The sequence below is a fragment of the Salvia hispanica genome, chromosome 4, assembly GCF_029641045.1.
Source record: "Salvia hispanica isolate PSC_SH4W2 chromosome 4, Shi_PSC_v1, whole genome shotgun sequence".
Lineage (NCBI taxonomy): Eukaryota > Viridiplantae > Streptophyta > Magnoliopsida > Lamiales > Lamiaceae > Salvia > Salvia hispanica.
In genome coordinates, this window is record NC_142695.1 from 58,287,239 (window position 1) to 58,305,593 (window position 18,355).

Genomic DNA, 18,355 nt, shown 5'->3' on the forward strand with positions numbered 1-18,355 from the left:
TATTTTTAGTTATGTTTTGAAACATTAGTCCATCCGTTCCACATTATTTGAATTATTTTAATACACAAAATATAAGAAAGTGTTATTTAATGGTTAAAGCTAAAATAGTAACACTACTACTATTAATAAAGATCCATTTGTTTTAGAATTAAGTGAATTACCATTTATTGGCAAAACAAAAATGAGAAGATGATAAAGACTAGTATTAATTAACAATACTCAAATCTTAATATCTCAATTTCACGGCAGGTCAGGAAAAGTAAATGTGTACAAATTAATTATCATAACAACAATAAAAACAACTGTACACTCAACTTAATTAGTATAGTAAATTAATTAGTTAGGCGACTGCAACCGAATTAATTAATATTCAATTTTATTGATTTAATTTTATCGTTGCGAGTTTCTTTCCTTTTGCTATCATTTGCTTGTTTTTCTATATTTTGAAGTTTTATTTTTTTAATTTTAGAGTTGATGTGAGTTATAGCCATAGAATTAAGGTCCAATATGGAACAAATTCTTGATTCTCAAATATAACTAATTAAATAAATAAGTCATTTCAAAAGAATTACTTTTAACATAATATTGTTTAATATTGTTAAGATAACTCTAGAAAATTTGAAATCTCCTTCCACAACCATGCATTTTCGCAATTATTGCCGCAGGCCTTGAAATGCTAGACAGTGTCGCCTACATTAAAAGTTAAGGTTCACTTCCATTTTTTATTTGATATTCATTGTTAGTGAAAGACTGGAAGTTGTCATACTACCTCTGTCTTTCGATGCCAACAACGATCTCCTGACCCTTAAGTTTCATTTTTTTATCGGCATTGATTACGATGCTACTAGATTTCAATCGCGTCTACTATATAAAATTTCATATTATGGTGTATTACTCAGTTTCATAAGCACTTTTATAACGTGCTTTAATTTTGAATGCTCAATGATTTTGACATACATTATTGTTTGGGGTCATAACTATTCGAGAATAATCACGCAATAATTTGTGCTTTTCCGTGCAAGATTCATTAAAATTAACACATGCTAAACTTAATTATGCATGCATGAGGCTAGTTCCTCAAAAAATAATTAAGATGCATGTGGCAAAAAATTAGAACCTATAAATTATTTTGAAACATATGTAATATATGCATACTAGATAGCTATATATTGGCAACAATTGCGTATCCACTTGTAGATATATTTATGATTTATGAATGTACTATGAAAAAAGAGTACTCCATATTTATGAATATACAGTACAATGTGAAAATAGAAAATTTAATGAGAAAATTTAATGAGATGTGAGCAACTAATTGAATGCCACGTCCTTGAATTGAAAAAAAAAGGATCTAATCACATAAATAACTTTTTCTTTTGTAGAATCACATAAATAACTTAAATCTTCATTTTTTTAGTATTAATGCTGATATGAAAGGAATATGACAGGGAATAAAAATTAAAAAGAGTGTGATGCAAAGGAAGACACGAATTTTAAGAAAAAAAATTAGTGGGAGTATAATTTAAGTGGAGAAATAATCTTGTACGTCCATATAGTTTGATTGTTACACTATAGTTAAGTCAATTTTTTATGATAAAATTAACACATTTAATTTGTTTAATTTATATTATTTTATTCTTTCTCCAAATATTTATTTTATTTATTAATTAATATTTTCTCTTCATTTTATTCATTATAAAATTATTCCTTAATCTTTCAGTCCATAAAAATATCTCAACTCTGGGACGGACGCTTAGTAGTTTTTGGATACACTAAAAAATAATATTAAGAAATGAATCTTTCTATAAATATTGCAATATAGGAGTACTAGTACTATATACTAGTATATTATAAAAAAAACTATGTCATAAATGAAAACACACACTCTATATAAATATATGTATATGGTAAAAAGATCACACTTTTTATAGGTAGAATAATATAAGTTTTTTTTTTCATATTAAAGATATAGTTATAGCCTTATAGGAATATTGCAATTACTTTGATAAGTGAGAAAGAGAGGAGTGCTTGTGGGATCTCCATCAAGCTTGGTAAAGTGAAAGGAGTGGAGGACCCTCCACGAAATGAAAATGACACATATACCAACACAAAAATTAAAGATGAATAAAAGCCCAAAAATACTCATAAAGAAATAAAAAGATCCTAAAGATAATAAAATATCATCACCTTCCTTTTATTTAAAAACACCTACTCTCTACACACACAAACACAGAGTAATTTTGATTAAATTATAAATAATCTCGTCATATTTGAAAACAGAATATTAAAATATGAATTTCAATTTTTCTTAATAATTTTATTCGTATACAGAACAATTTCTTTTTATAATGTTCCATTTTGATTTGTACGACGAAAGAAATATTGAGAAAAATTACTACTCTCTCCGTCCAATTCAAGATATTCACTTTTTTTTTTCAGTTTATCCGACTCAAAATGTTCACGTTCTATGTTTGAAAATAAATCTCTTTCTCTTTAAAATATTCAACTATATTTTCTCTTATTTACTCTAGCGAACAACTCTTTTTAAAATCCCGTGCCACTCAGAAATGTGAATATCTCGAGTGGGATAAAGTGAGTACTTAATAATTTGATTTTCTATTTTATTTTTATATTTCAAAGTTGATAGAATTAATCATATTTTGATCAAACTTTGTGATTCAAATAATTATTATTCCTATATTAAATTATTTTTTTATATAATTATCTTAATAAAAGCACATTAGTGTGAAATGTAGAGTATAGTAGCTTCTGTTAACCCCTACTGTTCGATTCATTTCTCAAAACCTTCTTCAATTTTCATTTTCTTCTCTTTAAATTCAATCCCAGCTGCTTCTGCAACTTTTTCAGCAATCCCACCGCCGCCGCCGGCAGAAGATTCTTTTGCAGTCGGCAGCCTATATTCTGCAAAGAATTAGGCTGCGTGTGTTCTCAGCTTTTCATTTAATCTAATTAAAGATCATATTCATTCACCTCTTTTTATAGCCACACAATCTCCATGAGCCGGAGTCAAGAACCGGATCTATGAAAGGCGAGATTGTGCCGATCGACGGCGGCGGCGGCGGCGGCCGGGTTCCCTGCGCCGCCGGGCGGAAGGACCGCCACAGCAAGGTCCACACCGCCCGGGGGCCGAGGGATCGCCGCGTGCGCCTCTCGGCGCACACGGCGATCGGGTTCTACGACGTCCAGGACCGGCTCGGCTAAGACCGGCCGAGCAAGGCCGTGGACTGGCTCATCAAGAAGGCCAGGGCGGCCATCGACGGGCTCGATCTGCCGCCCGCGTCCGTCTGGGACGGCGAGTCAAACCCTAGCTCCAGCGACCTGGCGCCGCTGGAGCATCAGTCTCAAGTTGTTGGTGAATATGATTTTCATCATACCACCAACAACTACAACAACAACAATAATAATTCGGCCTCGCCTTTTATGACTGTGGCCGCAGGCGAGGCCGATGTCATGACCACTATGAAGTCCTTATTTCAAAATACTTTTGCAGGTTTCGACAGTGATCCTTCTCAGGGATTCTCGTTCTCTCTCCAGAAGCTCCAGGCCGGAAACCGAGAGAATTTCGATGTCCCGCTGCACGGGAATTTCAGTAGAATCGACGGCGGCGGCGCAGTTTTCGCGCAAGATCAAAGGGAACTACTTCAGTCCAACACGGGGGCGAATCTGTGGAATCAGAGGCCGTTGATTTCAGGGATTCGCCCCGATCACGATCAAAGTCATCCACAACTTCCGCCTCGTGGCGCTTTCAAGCTCGGATTTCGTGTTCCGGCTCGGATTTGCGGAGAGGAAGAGGATCATCAATCAATCTGAGCCTTAATCAGTTCTTGTGCTCTAATAAAAAAGGTAAAAAAAATGGATGAAGAATTTTCATGTTCATTTAAAGCTTTTTTACTTTTTTTTTCCTTTGATTTCTGCTAATAATTTTATTGACATTTGTTAGATTTGATTTCTAGATGCATAATGATTGAACAACTGAAATGTTTTCTAGTAAGAATCTTGCTTCTGAGTTGTTACTTTCATTACTTTTGTTGTTTTTAATATCTTAACAATTAATATTATTAATGTATTAATTATAAATTGGATAATATTGTATTAATTGTATTTATTAGTACATTTTATTCATTCATTATTGGTAAATGAAGAGAAGTCAAGCTTTCATAAATAATAATTTTTATATAATATTCAAAGATGGTTGTGCACATAAGATATGTATTGAAGATCTAGAGTTAATAATAGTTGTGCATAATATATCTTCCAATGGCAATCACATGATCAATAGTTTTGATTACAAACATTTGTGTTGGTGATTCGGTTTAATAGATTATTGAGTCTTATGAACGTAGTTCGATTAATTAGATTGATACGTTATATACTTAATCTCGAGACAATATTATGAAGAGCTAATCATAGCTTATGCCTCAAAACCTTCCTCCTACAATAGAATAAATATCATATAATCATGGACGAATTCAATAAGGTTTTGTTTTCAATAAACTAAACTAAGATTTAAAAAAATATGTTTTAAACCCAATTAAGTAAATCGCAAACGTGCACTAATTTCCCATTATGGTATAAGCATTTAATGTTTTACTAGTATGATAAAAGTTTCAAGTTATCTATTCTAAAAATGGTCTCTTTGAAATGTATTGTTGTTTTCCATGTGCTAGTTAGGAAATTAAGATTATTTGGCTATAAATATAGTTGTAATCATCATAGTATATAAGTTGTAGAACATGAATATTGATTGTTTCTTGACTTTAAAATCATGAATTTTAACATTTTTTTCTCAAGTTTTCTAAATGGTCTATTTTGGGTGAAATTATATTTATGGCAACATCCAAAAAATTCAATGAGAACGAAACCGCCTATTAATTTTATCATTTTTCTCAGCATATTTAGAAAATAACTAAACCACATCAAAATATGAAACGCTTGTGCGCCAAATCAACAACATTTACAAAGGTGGCGTTCGGTTGTCATGATTAATAATTCCTAAAATTTATGATTTTTAAATTTTTACGTGTGATTGCTAAAATTGCATTATAGACCAGAATTTTGTAAAAATTCAAAGTTTTACCGGAAATTTGTCCAAACATAAATATAACTAATACTCATTGCTAGCTCAAGTGGAAGATTGCAGAATTTACATTAGGCGTAGCAACAACGTTCTTAGCAAGCTCACGCTACAACGACGACCAGAAGAGTTACCTTAAACACGGGCCATCTCACTCCCCCGAGAAACGCCTGTGCACACCGTTCGAACAGCACCAAGAACGGGTAGACAAGAGCATATATCAACATAACATACTCAGTAGTCAGTAGTCACCTATGAGCTTCTTTACCAGACTAGTAAATAAGAACAATGGAGAGTTTCATGACAACATTTGATCAAATAAACAGAGAAAAATCTACTCCCAAAACGAAGCAAAAGGTGAGCGTACATAGCCATGAGGCACTAACAAAGGCACTAAACAACGTAATGCAAGCGATTCTTGAACAGTGCTTTCAACGAGTATAGTCTCGTCTCATCAAGATTAATGCACGCAGCAGTTTTCGACATTCTCAAAATGCAGCTCGACTCTAACTCTAACTCTAACTCTAACAGAGGAACATGAAAGTTAAGTTCTAAATGCAAGGTATTCGAATCTACCACATTCGTTACTTCAAGACCGCGTCCAACGCACAAACATCTTTACACAGTCAACTAAGAAACAGAGACAAAAATCATCACAAAATCACAACTTCACCAATACGATCAAACGCAGCAAGAAAAAGCTCGATATTTCACAACAACAATAGATCCGAGCTTAGCATTTACCAAGCTTCAACCTTTAACTCATCAAACCATTAATCATCACTCCATTACATCGCCTCAACAAACGCATTTTGCTTTTGCCGTTGCATCAAAAAATTGTGGCCTCAAATAATCATAATACAAGTGGAACTGCAAACAACATAAAATTCACAAGTGATCTCAACCGAGCGATTGCACTAGCGCTACTCGGATCCACGCCACCTGAATCCACACCGACCGCCCCACTAAAGTTACCGTTGCCCGCACTTAAACTGCAAGGATATATACACAAACAATGGTAACGATTCCAAAACCAGAATCCAACTTAACTGAAACCTAAGATTCACCACTTCACCTACATTTCAAATTCATAGCTCCAAATTCAGTTTTTTTTCACAATATCAGATCAAACTAACACTCACAAACCACCTACATCTTAGCATTTACATTTCCGAACACTCCCTCCGTCCCAATTTAATCGATCCGTATTCCTTTTCGTAACATCCGAAAAATCAAATCTTTTAACCTCACTAACCACCATTTTCTCAATTAAATTCAAAAATCCAACACATCTCAGTAAGATCCATCAAGATCACTCACCTGGATGGAAATTTGCAGCTACCATGGCCTGCAATCGAATCAAAAAAACACAAATTCAGCCCCAATTTCACTCCAACAACAGTAAAGATCCAATCTTTAACAGCTCACTAGGGTTCAAATCGGTGATAGCAGCGGTGTTGGCGAAATTGCAGGTCTCCTCCGAGGGGCCGTGCTTGAGGAAGTAATCATTGAAGGCGAACGACGCCGTTTTCTGGAGATCGGCCGCGTCGTAGCAGGGCCCGCCGTTTTGAATTGGCCCGCAATCGGCGCCGCCCGGCCCGCACGTCCAATCCAGCGCCGATTGCAGCGCGGCGTCCTCGGCATTGTTCTTCGCCACGCACCAGAGCTCCCGCGCCGCCCCTCCGCCGCCGCCCTGGGCGGCGGCGGCGGCGGAGAGGAGCGAGAATAGGGCGAAAAGGAGAGCAACTCCGGAGTCCATTTGAGAGCGAATTTGCGAATTCATCAATGGTTTTGGGAGGAGAGAAGAAGGAAGGGAAGAGCAAACATGGCGTGAGAGGAATTTGAGGAGATTTTAAGGTTGTTTGAGTGTGAATTGAGTTTATCTCGAGAAGAAAACTAGCGGAGATTTTGCTGGTAAGCATACTACTGTCGCAATAATTCTGAAGAATCGAGAGATTCTTTTTATTTTCTTTTTGCCTCTTTTAGAATAAGATATTCGTTGCTAGTTGTTTGCTTTTTGATTTGATCCAATCCCATCTTTTAGAATTTAAGAAATTTATATATTTAATAATTTAAATGGAGATAAAATAAATTTTAATAAATAGGTTATAAAAGAGAAAATAAATATTTTGTTTGTAGCAATGAAAAAGATGACTCAAATAACTCGGCACGATCGAAAATAAAATATTTATAAGACGAGTGTAATATTTTAAAAAAAAACAAGGAAATGTGGTTGCCAACAAGGATCGCAATTTTTTTCTTCATAAAATTGCTTTTTTCTAAAAATAATTGTTAAAATAATTGTTAAAATGGTGCACGACACGCATCACTTTATCGATGAGGATAGTAACATGTTGACCACATATGCGTGCAAGTCAATGGACTAGAGGATTCGCTCGCAGTCATCGTGCTCTAACAACGAGTCCATATGCCTTTTTTTTATTGCGAATGCTTTTATACTCTTTGTTTGATCAAGTCATCAATATGAAAAACAAACATGATCCGCACAATTATCTAACGTACAATTGAACACAATCCTCCTACAATAAATATGAGCTAATTTTAGCAATCATTTACACTTTTATCTACATATTATAAAAATCCATATCCGAAAAACGTGTTATATTTATGAGACATAAGTAATTCATAGTAATTATTATTTCACCAATCAAATAGCCTCTTATTTTATATGACCAAATTCTAATGAATTAAAGCCAAATAAATAAATATCCATTTTGTGAATCGTTATTTAAATTGTATGCATAGATTAATAAAATTCATATTTGTTGCTACACAAAACATAAAATATCAAAGTTTGGTAATATTTTGTAAATATGTAAATTTTCATTTACCAAAAATATTCAATAATATTATATGCAGAATACATAATTTCCATTTTCAAATATTACTTTAATTTCCATATTAAACCCAAAATTTTCAAAAATAGAAATAAAAGTTAGAGAAAACCCCCAAAATTCTTACAATTCTTCCCCAAAATCGAAAGCTCACTCGATACGGCGGAGAGACGGCGGAGAGTGAGAGAGAAGCCATAGCCATGTCAGATCGCTCTCCCTCCCCACCGCAGCAAAACCCCCTTCAATCCGACGCCGTATCCGGAGAAGAAGAAACCCCAATTCAACCCGACCCGGCGGTTTCCGTCCCCGATCCAACCGAGGATCACAGCGCCGGAGAAGAGGAAGACGACGACGACGAGGGCGAAGAAGCCGATTCATCGATGGATCTCCGCATTGAGCCCCCAATTGCTGACCTCCACGTGTCCTCCGCCCTCGTGTCCCCCGCCGCCCGGCGAGGAAGCTTCAAGCGGAAGAAGGGTAAGGCCAAAGGTAAGGGGAAACCCAACGCTAGGAGATTGCAAGTGATTAATGAGAAATTGCAGAATTTGAGGTCGAATTTGAGACCCGTCCCCTTTATCCCTACCAAAATCATCGATTTCGGCGTTCACGATAGGGTTTTGAAGAAGTTAGGGCTTTTGGATTTTGCCCAAATTGAATTCGATAGGACTGTTAGGGTTGACTTAATTGCGGAGCTGATCGCGAATTACAACCCTAAATCGCGGAGTAGCTGCGTTAATGGGTGGAGTGTGAAGGTGAATCGGGCGGATTTGGCGCGGGCGCTGCGGCTGAAGAGGGATAAGGGGAATGTGGAGGTGGATTTGGATGGGGAGGATTGGGGAGCTGATGCGGTGGGGTTTGTGGTGGGGTTTGTGGAGGATTGGTTGCTTTTGCACGAGGATATGTGGATGATGCCGAACGAGGTGATGAATTGGATGAAATCGATTCGGGATGGGCATCCGGAGAAGGTGGATTGGGCGGGGATGCTTTGGTTTATGGTGGAGAAAGAGCTGAGGCAAGGGGGGGGGTTGAGGGATTGTTTCTACGCGTCGCATCTGCAGTACTTGATTAGGCATCAGCGTCCGGAGGTGTTCTTGGTGGAGGATCCCGGGAATGGTGAAGGGGATTCGGTTGCGGAGGTTATGGTTGTGGATGATGGGGATGATGAGGTGGCTGTGAAGGAGAGTGATGTTGTTGAGAGCGTCGGGGATGGGAGGGGTGATGAGGTGACTGTGAAGGAGAGTGATGTTGTTGAGAGCGTCAGGGATGGGAGGGATGATTCGGTCGTGGAAGGGCCGAGCACTAAGCTGACGCTTGGACAGGATAGTGAGAAAGAGGAGGAGGAAGAAGAAGAAGTGAAGGAGGTCGAAATGATGGATGCTGAGAAATACGAGGAAAGTGATGCGGAGGAGGGAGGGGATAAGCATGAGCACGAACACGAGCACGAACACGAGCATGAACATGAGCATGAACACGTGCACGAACATGAGCAAGAGCATGAACAAGAGCAACAGCAAGAGCAAGAGCAGAGGGAGTGGCTGTTGGATGGGAAGAACGATCGGGGGGAGCTTTTCTTGCAGCGTTGTACTGCAGAAAACGAAAGCACTGAGGAATTTGGTGGTTTTGGGGGTAGGAAAGACGAGGAAGAAGAAGAAGAGATGGATGGGGAGGAAGACGAGGAAGAAGAAGAGGAAGAAGACATGGATGGCGACGAAGAAGGGGATGATTTTCATCATGTTTTCAACAGTGATTCTCTGGATGGGGACGGGTTTACTGGGAATTTCATTCAAGGAATCGAGTCGAACCAGATTGGCTTCACTTCGCTGGAGCAACACCTTCCTAATGCATCCACAGTGGATGTTAGGGCTGATGTGCAGCAGCATATAGCCTCCGCGCCGTCGTTCTTCAACAACTCGGGAAAGAGGGTGATCGAGCACGACTATGACCACGGTGTCAACGACATCAGCAAGCGATTGAGGATCAACGAGCCAGCAGATTTCGGAATGTGCATGGAGCAAATCCAGCAAATGGCCCAGAGAGCTCGGATGCTGTACGAGGAACGGGAACAGGCTGCAGAGCAGTCGGGGATGAACCAACAGATCCTGATGAACGAGTTACAGAAACGGGATGCTATGATTGAACATCTTCACAAGGTCAGAGTGGAAGAGATGCAGAAAAAGGATTTTGAAATCAATCGCCTCGAACGCGAGCTGTACCTGATAGGGAGTGTGCTGAGCGGTTACAGGAAGGCGTTGAAGGAAGTCAAGAAGTCGTTTGCAGAATACAAGGAACGGGCGCAGCTTCCTGAGGAGTCGACTTACAAGGACGCTGGGCCCGGGGGTCTGATGCTGACTGCCGCGGAGATGGAGAGGCAGCGCAAGAAAAGGGAGGAGGAATTCAGGGTGAACTGCTTGATCGTTGAACAGAAGGCGAGGGAAGTGGAAGAGGAATACAGCGCCCGGTTTGATGGATTTGTCGACAGGATCAATCTTTTCGATAGGAGGTTGATCAGACTCGAGGAAGATGCTAAAGAGCTCGTTGCTTCCTATTCTTCGAAGAAAAAAATCCCAGAAGCCGAGGAGGGAGAGCACGAAGCTCCTGAAACTCAACTACCCGCGGAGGAACCTAAGGAAGCTGTTGCAGTGGCGGAGCCTGAGGAAGCTGTTGCGGTGGCAGAAGAAGTTCCCGGGCCTCCTCAAGAGACGGAGGCGGACGAAGAAATGGCTGAAGCTGAAGATGATATAGCAATTCCACAAAGTGAAGAAGGGAAAGATGAAAAAATTGTTGAAGCTGCAGAAGAAACTCTACCAATTGAGTGATTGTTATTCCTCACTTTTGATCTAGGAGAAGTTTAGGACTACTTGCTGGTTTAACTTTTTAATGTGAACATTTCTTCTAGGATGTGTTATGTTTTGGAGTTTAATCGAAAATTATGATCAGTTTTATAGTATTATGTCTGTTTCAATTGGGTGAAAATTTTGATTCATACCAACTTCAAAATTCAGGCTAAAAAAGTCACTAAGAATAGTAAAAAAAGTAAAATGAATAGTAGTACAAAACAAAGTCTTCATTTGTTTTTATGTTCATAAACTTGCATCACATTTCAATTTGTGCTTATCAGATTTTAAATCCATGTGCTAATTATTGAACTATTGATTCAATGTTACTCACTATGTCTTACATTCCACCGACTTATTCCATTCACATTTTTTTTTTATTGTAAGTAAAATCCACATTCCATTAACTTATTCAATCTACTTTTCTATATATTTCTTAAAATTCGTGCTCACACCAAATAGGATTCTTATTGTGGGACGGAGGAAGTATTTTGAAACGACACGAATTTTAATGCACAATTGATAATCTCTTGTTAGAATTTTTGGGCTTCCACATGACTAATTTAATGTGTATGGCTATCTTTCAGTTGCCCAATTAAAGTGATCCATTAAAGATTAAAGTTTGAGCTAAAGTGTATTTATTTTGTTATGGAAATAAGTGAAGATACCATATGGGATTTTCTATTTGATGAGGGACCGAATAGAAAATAAAGGGGTTTATATTTAATATAAATATAAGCTAGGGTTATGGTCCCCAGACGTCAGAAGAACATTCGATATCTCTGTATTCTCTCGGCAGACTATCGCGAAGAACGTCTCTGATCGTTTGGAAGATCCATAGCCGCTGCAAAGCAATTCGGCCGTTCTATTCGCCGTTCTATATGATATGGATCAAGGTACGCTTCCGCTTTACAGTTTGTGCTCCTTCTCCGTTGTTCTCGGTTAATCATCATAGAGAGCTTTAAGTAATTGTTCACTCAATTATTCTAACAAGTGGTATCAGAGCCACTCTATTGATGATTCTCTGAGAATTGGGAAAAGGAAAATTAGGGTTTTATTCCAATGTAAATATTTACGGCCGCCGTTAATTATGGATTGATGAATTGATTATGGATCAAGTGCAATATTTCTGTTATCATTTACGCATATTGAATTGTCAATATTGTTGCACGCATTCCAATACGTGTTTTATATGGGTTGTTGAATTGATGATAATTGAATATGCATCTGGAATGAAATCTTGTTGATTTAATGTATATGGAATAAAACTTGTTGATGAATATAATTCATGTATGCGGTTCTGTGAAAATTGCTTCACACGCAAATGATACGGTTTTGATTTGGAATTTTGGTGGATTCCATAATTGTAGTTTATATGTTGCCATAGTTGATATATTTTTTGTTACCGTAATTTATATATTAATTATGAGTATGGTGATGCATATATTTTGGCTTATGAATTGATTTCTCAATTCATAATTTTCTGATTCTGAGGAAATTTTTGATTCGGTTTCTCAATTATTTGAATAACTAAATGGGAATTAAGAATTCTTTCGAGAGTTCGACTAAGGTTTCTTAATTCAAATTTGTTTTGGTGCATCTCATGTTCCTTTATGTATTTTACTAATATCCAAAATAGATTAGTCGAAACATGACGTTGCCAAAGTAACCTCTCTTGTCTAGACTTCCTTATTGCGAATATTAGGACGGTGAAGTGTGTGTGTATTTTCAATGCGGATATTAGTCGGCCCAAAGGAAGATCATTATTTGGCACGAGGTACACACATACCTGTGGTGGTAAATACGTGACAATTATCCGGTTTATCGTGTAAGTAGTGTGATGCCCAAAGGTGGACATTGCTTGACATGATTTTATTGTCAGTGTTTGATCACTACAAAGAGGTTGCCACTTACAAGTTTATATTACTGTCCAAAGACTTGATTTAAATGTTGTGCCGGTACCTCGAGATGTTACCTTCTTATTTGAAATTTATGATGTGAGCATGACGGTTAATTTGGTTTTGTTTCTCTGTAGTTATGACGTCTTCTGCTTCTGTGTCTACCAACGTGCAAAACATACCTATGTTGAATGGGTCTAATTTCAAGGATTGGAAGGAAACCCTTCTGATCACTTTAGGCTGCATGGATCTTGACCTCGCGTTAAGGACTGAGAAACCCGCCCCTCTTACGGATGTAAGTACCGCTGATCTTAAGCGGGACTTTGAGAGGTGGGAACGCTCGAATCGCGTGAGTCTTATGATCATCAAGCGCAGCATCCCAGAGGCCTTTCGGGGCACGGCTTCTGAGGATATTGCTAATGCTAGTGAATACCTTGCCAAAATTGAGCAGCGTTTTGCTAAATTCGAAAAGTCCGAGACAAGTACGCTTCTGGCAAACTTGATCTCAATGAAGTATAAGGGCAAGGGCAACATAAGGGAGTACATCATGCAGATGTCTCATATTGCTTCAAACTTGAAGGCGCACAAACTTGAAGTCCCTGAGGACTTACTTGTGCATTTGGTGTTACTCTCTCTTCCTACACAATTCAGTCAATTTAAGGTCAGTTATAACTGTCAGAAGGAGAAGTGGTCTCTTAATGAGCTCATTTCATACTGTGTACAAGAAGAGGAGAGATTGAAGCAAGACAGAGTTGAGGTTGCTCAACTGGCTACTAGCTCAAGCAATAAGGGAAAAGGCTTAAAAGCCTATTGAGAATGCTGCTGTGGACAAGGGACCATCACAAAAGAAGCAACATAAGGAAAGTGGTTGCTACTTCTGTGGGAAGTCTGATCATATGAAGAAGAATTGTGCCAAGTACACCGCCTGGCGTGCTAAGAAAGGTATGATTCTTGCTTTGGTCTGTTCTGAAGTTAATCTAGCTTCAGTCCCTAGTGATATTTGGTGGGTAGATTCTGGTGCTACTACTCACATAAGTTTATCAATGCAGGGCTGTCTGAGCTGCCGAAAGCCAACTGATGGTGAAAGATACATCTATGTGGGAGATGGCAAGTCGGTGGAAGTAGAAGCTATTGGGCATTTTAGATTGTTGTTAAAGACTGGAATTTTTCTGGATTTGAAAGATACTTTTATTGTACCGTCATTTAGACGGAATTTGGTTTCTATTTCTGCATTGGACAAATTTGGTTTTTCTTGTTCATTCGGGAATAATAAGTTTACTCTTTCAAATAATTCTGGTATTATGGGCACTGGTTCTTTAAGTGCATATGACAATTTTTACATGCTTGATTCTGTTACTTCATATTCAGAAGCCTTACATGTTGAATCAAAGGGGACTAAGCGAAAATTAAATAATGAAAATTCGGCAAACTTATGGCACAAGCGTTTAGGTCATATCTCAAAATCAAGAATTGAGAGACTTGTGTCAGATGGTATATTAAACACACTAAATTTTTCAGATCTTGATGTGTGTGTTCAATGTATCAAAGGAAAACAGACCAAACATAAGAAATTAGGTGCCAATAGAGCTACAGACGTCTTAGAATTAATACATACGGATATTTGTGGTCCATTCCCTTCGGCTTCTTGGAATGGTCAACAATATTTTATATCATTCATAGACGACTATTCTCGTTATGGGTACCTATATTTAATTCATGAAAAGTCTGATGCTATTGACAAGTTCAAAATATTCAAGGCTGAAGTTGAGCTCCAACTCAACAAAAACATTAAGAAAGTCAAATCTGATCGTGGTGGTGAATACTACGGCAGAAATGACGGCTCAGGTGAACAACGTCAAGGACCTTTTGCTCTCTATTTGGAAGAGTGTGGGATCGTCCCTCAGTACACTATGCCGGGGTCGCCTAGCATGAATGGTGTAGCTGAAAGACGAATAGAACTCTTAAAGATATGGTGAGGAGTGGTTTTTCTCACTGAAAATGAGGATAATATTGGTTTGAAAAACAATGACCCTGTCACTGTTGCTCAAGCAATGAAGGATCCTCAGTTTGAAAAGTGGACTCAAGCCTTAGATGAGGAATATAAGTCAATGCTATTTAATGACGTTTGGGATATTTACCCATTACCTGAAGGTGTGAAACCCATTGGTTGCAAATGGATTTTTAAGACCAAAAGAGATTCAAAAGGTAATGTGGATAAATATATGGCACGTCTTGTAGCTAAAGGCTTTACTCAGAAGGAAGGTATTGATTATAAAGAGACTTTCTCTCCGGTTTCTTCGAAAGACTCATTTAGAATAATCATGGCATTAGTAGCACATTTTAATCTTGAGCTGCATCAGATGGATGTTAAGACAGCGTTTCTCAATGGTGAACTTGAGGAAACGATTTATATGGAGCAACCAGAAGGTTTTGTGGTCGGAGACCCAAAGAAAATGGTTTGCAGACTAAAGAAATCCATCTATGGGCTCAAGCAGGCCTCTCGTCAATGGTACCATAAATTTCATGAAGCAGTTCTCTCATTCGGTTTCGAGAAGAATGTTATTGATGATTGTGTGTATCACATGTTCAGTGGGAGCAGATGCATCTTCTTGGTATTATATGTCGATGACATATTGATTGCCACAAATGATAAGGAAATGTTGCACGATACCAAGAATTTTCTCTCAAAGAAATTTGAGATGAAAGATCTTGGGGAAGCCTCTTTTGTATTAGGGATCGAGATTCACCGAGATCGCTCTCGTGATATTCTACGATTGTCACAAAAGGGATATATTGAAAAAGTGCTAAAAAGGTTTGAGATGCATGGCTGCAAGCCTCTAGACACCCCTGTGGCTAAAGGAGACAAGTTTAGTCTTGCTCAATGCCCTAGAACAAGTCTTGAGATTAATGAGATGCAAAAGTTTCCATATGCTTCGGCTATTGGAAGTCTCATGTATGCCCAAGTATGTACTAGACCCGATTTGGCTTTTATTGTTAACATGTTGGGAAGGTATCTCAGTAACCCCGGAATGGATCATTGGAAAGCAGCAAAACGGGTTATGAGATATTTGCAGAGAACAAAAGATTACATGCTCACATACAGAAAATCAGATCATTTGGAGATCATTGGGTATTCTGATTCTGATTTTGCTGGATGCCAAGATAGTAGGAGATCCACCTCGGGTTATGTATTTCTGCTGGCTGGAGGAGCCATATCGTGGAGAAGTGCTAAGCAGACACTTGTGGCTCCTTCCACCATGGCAGCAGAATTCGTAGCTTGTTATGAGGCATCTTGTCATGGGTTACTGTTGCGAAATTTTGTCACTGGGCTGCGTATTATTCAAGGAGTTGAAAGACCACTTAAGTTGTATTGTAACAATAACTCTGCAGTGCAGTACTCCAACAACAATAGGAGCTCTGCTAAGTCAAAGCATATTGAGATAAAGTTCCTAGTTGTAAAAGAAAGGGTTCAGAGTGGACAAATTTCTATAGAGCATATAGGAACGGATTTGATGATTGCAGATCCGCTTACTAAGGGACTACAACCTAAGGTCTTTCATGGGCATGTAGCCCATATGGGTGTTTTATCATTTGAGGACACTTCCGTTTAGTGGGAGTAATTAATTTTGTTAATGCTCTATATTGTGTTTAAACATGTTGTAGAACTCATGTTATTTTCTGCAGAAATAAAGTATTATGTTTTGTCCATTACTTGTGTAATTTGGTTTTAGTGTGATCTCACTTTGGGAGGACCAGTTGGAAATAGGCATGTATGATCACCTTGCATGAAATTTCCATGCTACACTCCATAATTGATCTGTTGTTGATTATATTTGCATATGTGATTACTGATGGGTTTAATCATGAAAAAATATGGTGACTGCCCCTTTAGTCCTATGTCGATATGGTTGATAATGAGATTGTTCGGAAATACACTATGTGATAGCATTTTGAGCGCTCATTCGGTTTGTACACATTTATTTGGTGTCATGTGTTGCCCAAGTGGGAGATTGTTAGAATTTTTGGGCTTCCACATGACTAATTTAATGTGTATGGCTATCTTTCAGTTGCCCAATTAAAGTGATCCATTAAAGATTAAAGTTTGGGCTAAAGTGTATTTATTTTGTTATGGAAATAAGTGAAGATACCATATGGGATTTTCTATTTGATGAGGGACCGAATAGAAAATAAAGGGGTTTATATTTAATATAAATATAAGCTAGGGTTATGGTCCCCAGACGTCAGAAGAACATTCGATATCTCTGTATTCTCTCGGCAGACTATCGCGAAGAACGTCTCTGATCGTTTGGAAGATCCATAGCCGCTGCAAAGCAATTCGGCCGTTCTATTCGCCGTTCTATATGATATGGATCAAGGTACGCTTCCGCTTTACAGTTTGTGCTCCTTCTCCGTTGTTCTCGGTTAATCATCATAGAGAGCTTTAAGTGATTGTTCACTCAATTATTCTAACAAGATCTCTGTCTTGGAGCGGGGGCAGTGGCTGTTGGATGGGAAGAACGATCGGGGAGAGCTTTTCTTGCAGCGTTGTACTGCAGAAAACGAAAGCACTGAGGAATTTGGTGGCTTTGGGGATAGGAAAGACGAGGAGGAAGAAGAAGAGATGGATGGAGAGGAAGATGGGGAAGAAGGAGAAGAAGACATGGATGGGGAGGAAGAATGGGATGATTTTCATCATGTTTTCAACAGTGATTGTTGGTAATTGAAACTAAAAAAATATATTACAACTATCCCACATCGGTGTACAAAGAGAACTGAAATCACTATATAAGTCTCATGGGTTCCATCCTAAAAAAGAGAACTGAAATCACTATATAAGTCTCATAGGTCCCTCCTCCTATCACCAATTGGTTTTAGGATGGAACTCATGGACTTCTATCAGTGATTCTCTAAATGGGGAAGGGTTTACGGGGAATTTCATTCAAGGAATCGAGTCGAACCAGATTGGCTTCACTTCGCTGGAACAATTGAGTGAAGCTGCAGAAGAAACTCTACCAATTGAGTGATTGTTATTCCTCACCTTTGATCTAGGATAGTTTAGGACTACTTGTTGGTTTAACTTTTTAATGTGAACATTTCTTCTAGGATGAGTTATGGTTTGGAATTTAATCGAAAATTATGATCAATTTGATAAGTATTATGTTTGTTTCAATTGGCTGAAAATTTTGACTCATACGAACTTCAAAATTCAGGCTAAAAAGTCACCTAAGAATAGTAAAAGTAACATGGATAACAAAGTCTTCATTTGTTTGTATATGCATGAAGTTGCATCACATTTTAATATTTGCTTACCAGATTTAAAATTCATGTTTTAATTATTGAACTATTGATTTGGTACTAGTATAATTTTACAATTGACGAAGATTTCAACAAATATTAAAACTCACATAACTTGATGAAAACGATGTAGTTTTGGTGAGTATATCTCGTTCAACTAAATCACGTTAGTTAATCAACAAGCCACTCCAATATTAGTATCCGTCGAAAATCTCTACGATTGCAAAATCAGATCAAATTAATACTCCTTCCGTCCCAGCCTAAGTGAGACGTTTCATTTTTTAAACAAATAGTTAAAGTAGAGATAAAACTAAGTATACTTTAACTATTTATAATCATTTTCCAAAACATGTGAGAAAATAAAACGTCTCGCTTAGA

At 37.9% G+C, this 18,355-nt stretch overlaps 2 protein-coding genes and 2 pseudogenes across 3 annotated transcripts; 3 read left to right on the plus strand and 1 right to left on the minus strand.

The window, feature by feature from the left end:
- The first annotated feature begins 2,783 nt into the window (after positions 1-2,783).
- On the plus strand, positions 2,784-4,043 carry LOC125196783 (transcription factor TCP13-like; annotated as a pseudogene). The gene is made up of 2 exons (XR_016128677.1): positions 2,784-3,373; positions 3,512-4,043. The product of XR_016128677.1 is annotated as a transcription factor TCP13-like (transcript).
- A 1,774-nt stretch (positions 4,044-5,817) lies between these two features.
- PDCB5 (plasmodesmata callose-binding protein 5) lies at positions 5,818-7,058 on the minus strand. The gene is made up of 3 exons (XM_048095237.2): positions 6,524-7,058; positions 6,416-6,443; positions 5,818-6,087 (listed from the first exon to the last, which is right to left on the minus strand). The coding sequence occupies exons 1-3, from the start codon at positions 6,876-6,878 to the stop codon at positions 5,949-5,951; spliced, it is 522 nt and encodes a 173-aa protein (XP_047951194.2). The 5' UTR covers positions 6,879-7,058; the 3' UTR covers positions 5,818-5,948.
- A 981-nt stretch (positions 7,059-8,039) lies between these two features.
- LOC125194460 (uncharacterized) lies at positions 8,040-10,897 on the plus strand. Its single transcript, XM_048092685.2, has one exon. The coding sequence runs from the start codon at positions 8,151-8,153 to the stop codon at positions 10,764-10,766; it is 2,616 nt and encodes an 871-aa protein (XP_047948642.2). The 5' UTR covers positions 8,040-8,150; the 3' UTR covers positions 10,767-10,897.
- Positions 10,898-12,919: 2,022 nt separating this feature from the next.
- LOC148929718 (uncharacterized) lies at positions 12,920-13,973 on the plus strand (annotated as a pseudogene).
- Positions 13,974-18,355: the final 4,382 nt, after the last annotated feature.

What these genes read in the sequence shown, in the direction of transcription:
- PDCB5 (XM_048095237.2), bottom strand. Translation starts at nt 6,878, where the DNA reads ATGAATTCGCAAATTCGCTCTCAAATGGACTCCGGAGTTGCTCTCCTT. An exon ending in TATCACCGATTTGAACCCTA is followed by an intron (nt 6,444 to 6,523) that starts GTGAGCTGTTAA and finishes ATTCGATTGCAG; the next exon opens with GCCATGGTAGCTGCAAATTT. An exon ending in AGCTGCAAATTTCCATCCAG is followed by an intron (nt 6,088 to 6,415) that starts GTGAGTGATCTT and finishes ATATCCTTGCAG; the next exon opens with TTTAAGTGCGGGCAACGGTA.
- LOC125194460 (XM_048092685.2), top strand. Translation starts at nt 8,151, where the DNA reads ATGTCAGATCGCTCTCCCTCCCCACCGCAGCAAAACCCCCTTCAATCC.